Below are 8,733 nucleotides of genomic sequence, written 5' to 3' on the forward strand. Positions count from 1 at the left end.
ACCAGGAGGCAGGAGGTCCGGTGCCCCGCCCCCCAGGCTCCGCAGCAGGCGGCTCACCCGGTAGTCGCTGGAGGTGACATAGAAGATGGGCAGGAAGGCCAGCCAGATGATGCAGGTGGTGTACATGGTGAAGCCGATGAACTTGGCCTCGTTGAAGTTTTCGGGGCACTTGCGGGTCTTGAAGGCGTAGAGCGTGCAGAGCGCGATGAGGAGCACGTTGTAGGCCAGCGAGCCCAGCATGCTCGCGTCGCCATGGTTGCAGCGCAATGTCACCACCTCCCGCCGCTCGGGGGCTGTCTCCTTGCCCGTGCCTGGCGCCTCCACCACCAGCCAGGCGGCCACGATGAGCAGCTGGCCCGAGATGAGCGCCAGGCAGATGGCCACCTGCGAGGCGGGGCTGATGAAGCGCGGCCGCTGGGCTCCCTCACGGGCGCCGCCGAAGATGCGCGCGATGCGGTTGGTCTTGGTGAGCAGGGCCGAGTAGCAGACGGAGAAGGCGGTGCCCAAACCCAGGCGCCGCAAGGTGCACACCGCCGTGGACGGCTTGGCGATGAAAACGAAGGTCATGCAGTAGCAGAGGAAGACGCCGCCCAGCAGGATGTAGCAGAGCTCCCGGCCCGAGGCCTTGACCACGGGCGTGGCGTTGTGCCGCACGAAGACGCCCAGCACAAAGAGGGTGGCCAGGGCGCCGAGGCAGGCGATGGTGACGGGCCCCACGGCCCAGGCATCGCCCCAGCGGATGTACTCCTGCGGCAGCTCGAAGCAGCCAGTCAGGCTGGCGTTGGGCCAGTAGCCCAGGCCGCAGTCGGCGCAGGTGAACTCGTCCAGCCGGTACTCGTAGGGCTGGCAGGGGATGCAGAGCCAGCAGCAGACCTCCCCCGGCTGCATGCTCTTCACTTCGTTCCGCAGGCAGGGCTCGCTGCAGCGGGAGGCGGGCAGGGGGCCGGCCGAGGCCGAGGCCCACGGGATGAGGCTGGTGTCCAGGGTCAGGCCTTCTGCCCAGTAGCCCACCTTCTGGTAGCGGTAGTGCCCACTGCCCGCCCGTAGGTAGGTGAAGACGTTGTAGCGACCGATGCCGTCCCCAAAGCGGTCGAAGCGGACCTCGCTGTGGGTGTCAGCTGGGCGGAAGGGGGCTGGGGGGAGAGGGGCGGATTGGTGGGTCATCCTGACGTGTCCCCAACCCCTACCCTGACAGGGCGCCTGAACCCCAGAGCTGAGCCCACTCCTCGTCCCTCTGGCCCGCACCCCCACACTGAGGCCAGCCTTACCCTCAGCCGTTTTGCTAAATGAGAGGCTACATCAAATCCCAATCCCACCCCCCAGATAGAACCCCAACCTTAGAGCCTAGGCATCCCCACAAACCTAAAGCCCAAGCCGACCCCCAACCAGGACTCCCCAAAACCCAGCCTCAGACTTAATCTTCAGTACCTTCCAACCCAGACGCCAGATGCCAAAACGCACCACATCCCTCTCCCCAAACTTAACAGGGAGACCCCCAAAGCCACACTTGGCCTCCACTTGGTCTTATCAATGACAACCCCAGCTCCAGCCCCCGCCAGCCCTAACCCTGACCCCAGTGCAGGCAGAATCCCAACCTCAGCGTCACCTGTAACCATCGATGGGCCCCAGAACGTGCTCGGCAGGCAGCTCACAAATCACTTCTACGCCCCATGCCCCTTCCCCCGCACCCGTGAATGCCACGTCTCCCGGTCAGGCTCAGGAGGCCGGGCCACTGCCATCCCAGGTCCCAGTGAGAAATCAGGGATCGAGCAAAGCGGATGACGTGCTTAAGGCCCCGTGATGAATGGTGCTGCCCAGAGTCACATGCGGGTCCCCTGCGGGTGCTACTCTTGCCTCCCAGACTCAAAGTCCTCAAAATCCAACTTGAGCCCCGCCATCAATCCCACGAAGCCCAGCGGGTTGAATGTAGCCTTGCTCCAACGTCAGCCCGACCAGACCCTGATCCTCCCATAACTCTGAATGTCAATCTTGTTGGGATGACTATTGGTCTTGACCCTGGGCCAGAGCTCCAAGCTTTTGTCAGCCCTGCCACCCTTCCCCACTGTTCCCATGGTGATTCTCCCTGAAGCACAGTGATAATTCTGAGGCATTCATTTTTCTTCAAACTGGAACTTTTATTAAAATAACTTTTGGTTTGAAGAAGCTGTGGCTACCTTGAGTAGAAAATCAAAATTAGAAATAGAAATTTTTCCGGAAAATAGAGTGTCATCCAGATGTTCACTCTCCACCCACCCATCCCTCTCACTGATGTTTGGTTGCCTGAGAACGGACTCAAGGTCTCCTGGTCCCTACACCCTGCACGTGCACGTGAAACAGGCAGGAGAGAGAGGCAGGTGGCCCGGCAGGTGCAAGAGCAGCCAAGCTCCAGCCCCTGCCTGAGCAGGACCCAGAGACCCTCGAAGTGCAGGACCAGAAGCCTACTCTCTGGAAAGGTCTCAGAAAGTGGAACCTCAGTGCTGGCTCCAGCTGGAGTCAGTCCCCTCTGCCTAGCCATCCTTGTCCTGGCTCTGACACCAGCCCCCTGGGCAGGTCCCTTACTGGCTGTAGGCTATGGTTTCTTAGCCAAGCAATGGAACCTGAGAGCCTGCTCCCTCTCACCCTCCGGCGGCCAGCAGCCTAGCGGACGCTGGCCAGCTCATTACCATCGAACTTGACGTTGAGCACGAAGTCCTTGTAGAGGCGACGCCCGTTGACGGGCCGCATGGCGTCGCAGAGGCGGGTGGTGTTGGGGCAGAGGGCGCGGTGCATGTTGTGCAGTGCGTGGGCCATGGCGTACACGGCATTGACCACGAACATGATCTTGGACTCCTGCTCGAAGGGCACGGCCCGCAGGGAGTGGGCGGCACAGTCTCGCTGCCGGAAGCTGCAGCGGAACCTCTGCTCCCAGAACTCACGGAACCAGGGGTTCCGGCTGTTGTTCCAGGGGTCCAGGCTCCGGAAGTAGGAGGCGAAGTCGCCGATGGGGTAGGAGGCCAGCTCGATGGTGATGGCGCCCTCGGCGGCCCCCTCGCTGCCGGCCACCACGCTCTCCAGCGCCCCCCAGCCATCGCTGGCCACCCAGGTGAAGCTGGCGTTGAGGCGCTGGGTGGCGGCGAGGAGCTCGCGGGCATCCTCGGACCTGGTGAACAGGACGGCCACACGGGCACTGGGCTTCTGCAGCAGGGCGCGGACCACGCCCTCGAAAGCGGCCCGGCTCATGGCCCGGCCCACCTTCTCCGAGGTGGCCACGCAGATGTTGCGCGCGCGGGCCTCTAGCTCAAAGGCTTCGATGCCTGTCTCGCCGTAGTCGCCCTCGGACGCCACGGTGGACACGTAGGTCCAGTTGAAGAAGCGGAGAATCTCGGCCATGGCCTTGGCTTGGAAGAAGTCGGGGGGCACCGTACGGGCAAAGTAGTCGTAGCGGGACTTGTCACTCAGCTTTGCACTGGTGGAGGCATAGCTGATCTGCGGGATCTGAAATAGCCGCAGGAGGTTGGCCACCTGGGGGAGGAGGACAGGGGGCAAAGGTCAGAGACACAGCTACCCGACCTTGGGATCGAGCGTCCATGCGGTCAGCCCTCCCAAAAGACTAGATGCTATCTTGATGTGTCTTCCCGCTGGGGAGAGAAAGCTCTCTACTCCTTCCCAAGGACTGGGAGAGAGTCGAGGCCAAGGCACCAGGGGCCTGAGTCACAGCTGAACCCCTCTGCTGTCCCCCTGCGGGCACATGACAGCAGCAAAAGTGGGGAGCCAAGGGTGGAGAGGGTGGAGAGAGGTTGGCACTCGGCTGCGCAGGGAAGAGGGAGGCACCAGATGGCAGCCGGGATTCTCAGGGCTCTTAAGCCCTCTACCTGTATGGGGCAGGTAACCCCTCCCCAGAGTCAATCCTGATGGGATGATGCAGAAAGAAAAGGCTCCCCCAAAAAGGAAGACCCACATCTGAGGGGCCCCGTGGCCCTGAGAGCCCAAGGGTTGGTCTCTGCTGGATGCCTGAGCCTGAAAAATAAAAGGGCTTCCTGCTGACCCCTGAATGCCTGGCGCCCATCTCCCACCCTTGGGTCCCTGGGACCCGCTCCTAAGCGTGCGGTCTAGCCAAGGCCCTGGGGGGATGGTGAGGGCAGGCAAGGCTCGGGTTCCCCAGGAGGGAGCTAGGGTCCTGCATTTGCAGGTGGGGCACAGGCTCTTCCTCTGACAGTTTCAACGCCCTCTCCTCTCACACTTGCTACCGCTGCGACCCTGGGCAAGCTCGCAAGCCTCCCTGAGCCTCGGTTTCTCCTTCCCGCCTTGCGAGGCTGCCGAGCAGATGAAAGCGAATGATGCTCATGAGGCCACAGTGCCTGGCATTTGGAAGACGATAGGGATTTGGAGAAGAGAGAAGAAGGGGTGGGAATAAGGAGGAATCGTTAACAGGCAGGTGCTGCCTCAGGATGAAGGGCTGGGCCTTGTTTTGACCCAGACAAGGAAAACACGCTGATGCCGAGGTGTGGGCCGCGCTGCCGGGGACGGGCAGCCTGGGCGTGAGGGAGGCATCTGGATTCCTGGAGACGAACGGTGGAGGGGCAGGGTGCTGGGAAAGCACTCCGGAGGTCCTCAAGACATCAGCAGGTGGGAGGCCGCTCACCCATCCCAGCCCCCAGCCAGGGCTGCAGATGTGGGTGCTGGCACAGCCACACATGTCCAAGCTGCTGCTGGCCGCCTCCAGCAGCTGGCACTAACAGGACCAGTAATTCACTCTCCGCAGTAGGGGGACGAGCAGGCTTCCCCTCCCCAGCCAGAAGCTGCCTCCATGGTTCGGACTCCTGCTTAATTTCTCCCGAGGAAGCGCTCCAGGTCGGGGGGCCCGGCCCAGCCTCTGACACTGCCTTCAGCCGGCCTCCGAAAGGAAGCTGAGTCCCCAGCCGAGACCCTCCTTGCAACCCACGACCCTGATGTCAGTTCTGGCCTCATCATCCAGCAGTCTATGCTGGCCACCAGGCAGGTGAGGGTCTGGGCAAGAGGTGGGACCTGGTCAGGGAGGGGGAGGATCCCACCTAGGCTAAAGCAGCCAGGTGTGCCCAGGGCTATCAGGTGGGCCAGTACCCGCTGCTGACCCTTGCGGGAGAGCAGGAGGTGGGCGGGCCTGGCCCCCTCACCTTCCCACTCTTCAAGCCCCGTGCGTCTGCAGACCTGAGAGGTACCCCCTGCCGACCTGAGAGGTACCCCCTGCAGACCTGAGAGGTACCCCCTGCACTCCCATACATTCTGCTTCTCCTCCTCCTGGGTCCCCCACCTGTTTCTCTTCTCTGGGCTGCTTCTGGCTTCCATCTTCCATCCCTTTCCAATCAACAGAGAGATGACCTAACAGAGCAGGACGTCCTTGGCTGAGATCCCAAGGTTCATATCGCCACTTTGCAAGGGCCGTGACCTGTGGCCAGCCTCCCTGCCGGTCTGGCTTTCCTCGTCTATGAAATGGGTTCATGATAATAGCAGCTAATATTGGTTACGCCCTGATGACTTGCCAGGCCCCCAATGCGTGCTTTGCATGCATCGCCTCATCAAATTCCCACCACGACCCTAAGAGTGGCAAGAATTATGAGGCCCATTTTATAAGGCCCAGAAGAGAGAACTCGTGCCCAGAGTCACACAGTACAGTAGAGACGCCAGGATTCAAATCTGAATACTGACTCAAGAGGTCCGGCTGCTAAGCTTCTCCAGGCTTTTAAACATCAGCTGTGTGCGTGTGTGCGTGTGTGCGTGTGTGTGCGTGTGTGCGCGCGTGTGTGCGTGTGCGTGTGTCTGTGTGTTGGAAGTGGGATGTTTTCCCTATATAATCTCTAAAAATCAAAATCAACCCTCCCCCCCCCCATTATGTGACAGGGGCACTTTCTTAGTCTTCCGTACGAAGCTACTCAAAGGAAGCTTCTAGTCCCTCCTCCAGTGCAGGGCAGCCCAGAGCCCCTGCTCGGCGGGAGTGTGCGCCCCGATCTCTGGCCTCCCTCTCCAGCCCCCACGTGAGCAGCCCCCACGTACCTGGATGGAGACATCGCTGTAGGAGCCGCCGATGACCCCAGTGATGGCAGTGGGAGCATCGTCGTGGGTGGCGTAAGAGCCGTCGGGGCAGATGTGGCGGGAGCCGTCGGCACCTCTGCTAAGCGAGGCACGCACGAAGTCGAGCGCCTGCTCCAGGGCATAGGTGTCCTTGGAGCAGCTGTCCAGTATGTGCGCGCCTAGGCGCACACCCGGCAGCAGGCGCGGGTCGCGGTTGATGCGGTCCAGCGCAAAAAGCATGGCCTCCAGGCGCTGGATGCCGCGATGCTCGTTGACGGGCCCGCACTCCTCTGCCGGGCCTCCCTTCTGGTGTACGGGGAACAGCCCGCCCAGCACCAGGTCCCCCTCCAGAGTCAGCACCTTCTTGGCCGGGCCCTCAGCCACAGCGCCCCACAGCAGCAGCAGCGCCAGGAGCCCAAGCAGTGATCCCATGGCCCCAAAGGGGATGGATGAGTCCAGCAGACCTGAGCCTCCCGGGACGAGGGTAGACGCAGCGAAGAGAGGAGGAAACGGAGCAGGAAAGGACAGACAGGAAGAGAGATGAGAAGGGGCCCAGCTCCTGCAGGGAGACAGACGGACGGACGGACAAACAGGGAGAAGTGGGACCTGAGAGCAGCTACCCCTTAGCCTTGGCTTCCCCAAACCTCTCTCCCGGGGACGCAGGAGCCAGGGAGAGGTGGTGTCGCTAACTAGGCTGAGACGCTCCTGGGGCACCTGGCCTGTCTCTCAGCCTTGCCCTGATCTGGGTCTAGAGATGGGCCCTGCGCCCATCCCAAACGCAGCACGGAGGGCGGGAGACTGAGAGTAAACAGGAGACCCCCGCCCACGCCAACCCCGCTGTGAATTGAAGAGTGTCCAAGACCCTGCAGAGACCTCCCTGCCCAACACCTTTGCAGCGGAGACCAGGTGAGAGTCCCACACTTGGGGTCCAGTGCCCATCTCGAGCCTTGGATTTCCTGAGAGGGGCCATTGCTGGCTGAGAAGCCACCAGGGAAGAGGGAAGAAAGTGTCTAAAGGGTAGTTAGTCTCTGCCTCCTAGGGAGACTGCACCCAAGGGTCCTAACCTCTGGTTCTTAAAAAGCCAGCCCCAGAGTTCCCTGACTAAGGAAGTAACAGACTCTGGGCCCTGGGACTTAGGCAGCAAGGTGGAGAGGCTGGCCCCAGGGAGGGATGCTGAAGTGGCCACAGGTCTTACGTCGACAGGGAAAGTAGATGTGAGTACGTGTGTGTGTGTGTGTGTGTGTGTGTGTGTGTGTGTGTGTGTCTTGGGTGGGGGGTAGTTCACCCGGCTAAAAACTCAAAACGGTGCTCAAAGTGAGACTTAGAACACTTAGCTCTACACAGAATGCTCTTGGAGGCTTTACCTCCGTTTTCTCTCTAGCTCAGAACCAAGCACAAAAAGTCTCCATCTCCAGTCTCCCCATCCTCAGCCTCGGGGCCCTGTTCACCCTGTCCCTGACCCTCAGAGACCGTGCACTCCCCCTTCCACTCTGCACCCCATCGGTCATGCCCCCCAGACACCTACCCCAGACAGGCTCTCAGAATCACGCAGGCTTGGGCAACTCAGCCTAAAGAGGGGCAGCAGCTAATTCAAGGAGCCCATGTCCTGGCCACAGAGGCTGAGGCTCTCCACTTTGCTCCCCAGGGTTAATCTGCTGATGCCAGGGCAGGTGACTGGGATCCTGTGGGTGCCCCCGAAAGAAGCGGCTCCACCAGGCAAACAGGAGAGAGAGGCTGCATGGAGACCAACGCGGATGGGGACAGGGACCCAGACGGGGGCTGAGGCCCCAACGGGTCAAGACCACGAGCCTCCCACAGGGGTGGCCAGGACCAAAGCTCTGACAGGGACTGAACCCCAGAGGCGCAGCTTAGGGGCCCTGGGCCACAAGACCCGGGCAGGGAGCGATCCAGCAGGAGAGGCTGAGACAAAGACAGAGGCACAGACAGAAAGACGGACCTTAGGACAGAGGGGCCGCAGGGATGAGGGAGCGTGATGCAGGGCGTGCGTTTTCTGGGGAAGAAAGGCGGGACGCCTAGGGCTGTCTTCCCGCTTCCCCGAGCTCCCGGAGAGCGCTGTCTGGAGCCCCGGCCCGTCCCGGCCCGAGCGCCCCAGAACTCGAGGGCCCGCTGGACTCCGGGACGTGGGGTCAGGGTCGATAAGGTCGGCGGTGGCCGCGGCACCCCGGGCTTACCCTACCTGGCGCGCCGGCTCCGGCGCGGAGAGAGGCGGAGAGGAGCCGGGGGCGCGGGGTTCCAGCTCCCGCTCGCTCGCCGGCTCGGCGGCTCTGCGCTCTCCGCCCGCCAGCCCGCTCGCCCCGCCGCTTTCAATCGCCGCCTGCCCCGCCCCCGGCCCGGCCCGCCCCCGGCCCCTCCTCCGGCCCTGCCCGCTCGCGCTCTTCCTCTCCCAGTCCAGCCTCCGCCTCCCTCCAGACTCCTCCACCGCCCCGCGCCCTGCGCCTCCGGCTCGGCTTCTTTGCGGGGCCGCCGGCCCGGAGCTGTCCGCCGCGTGGTGCTGAGTCCTCCGGCGCTCCCCGCTCTGCGCTGGAGCAGGTGCCTCGCGGCGCCCTCCACCCCGCAGTCAGACTGCGTCCCAGAGAGCAGTAGGCACGGGGCACGGGGCACGGGGCACGGGGCTGGGAAGGTCACTGAGCCCCGGGAGAACAGCACAATGCTATGGGTTCCCATCTGCTAGAGCAAAGGGGCTGG

At 62.5% G+C, this 8,733-nt stretch overlaps 1 protein-coding gene across 1 annotated transcript in view; it reads right to left on the reverse strand.

The window, feature by feature from the left end:
* The window catches only part of GRM2 (glutamate metabotropic receptor 2), an 11,160-nt gene extending 2,807 nt beyond the window's left edge, over positions 1–8,353 (reverse strand). Inside the window, exons 1-4 of the mRNA XM_011364666.2 lie at positions 8,225–8,353; positions 6,010–6,586; positions 2,664–3,501; positions 58–1,133 (exon numbers count right to left, since the gene is read on the reverse strand). Of these exons, the coding sequence (XP_011362968.1) occupies positions 58–1,133; positions 2,664–3,501; positions 6,010–6,459 (2,364 nt within the window). The 5' untranslated portion in view covers positions 6,460–6,586; positions 8,225–8,353. The remainder of the gene's footprint in view (positions 1–57; positions 1,134–2,663; positions 3,502–6,009; positions 6,587–8,224) is intronic.
* Positions 8,354–8,733: the final 380 nt, after the last annotated feature.

The sequence above is a fragment of the Pteropus vampyrus genome, unplaced genomic scaffold (assembly GCF_000151845.1).
Source record: "Pteropus vampyrus isolate Shadow unplaced genomic scaffold, Pvam_2.0 Scaffold100, whole genome shotgun sequence".
Taxonomy (NCBI): domain Eukaryota; kingdom Metazoa; phylum Chordata; class Mammalia; order Chiroptera; family Pteropodidae; genus Pteropus; species Pteropus vampyrus.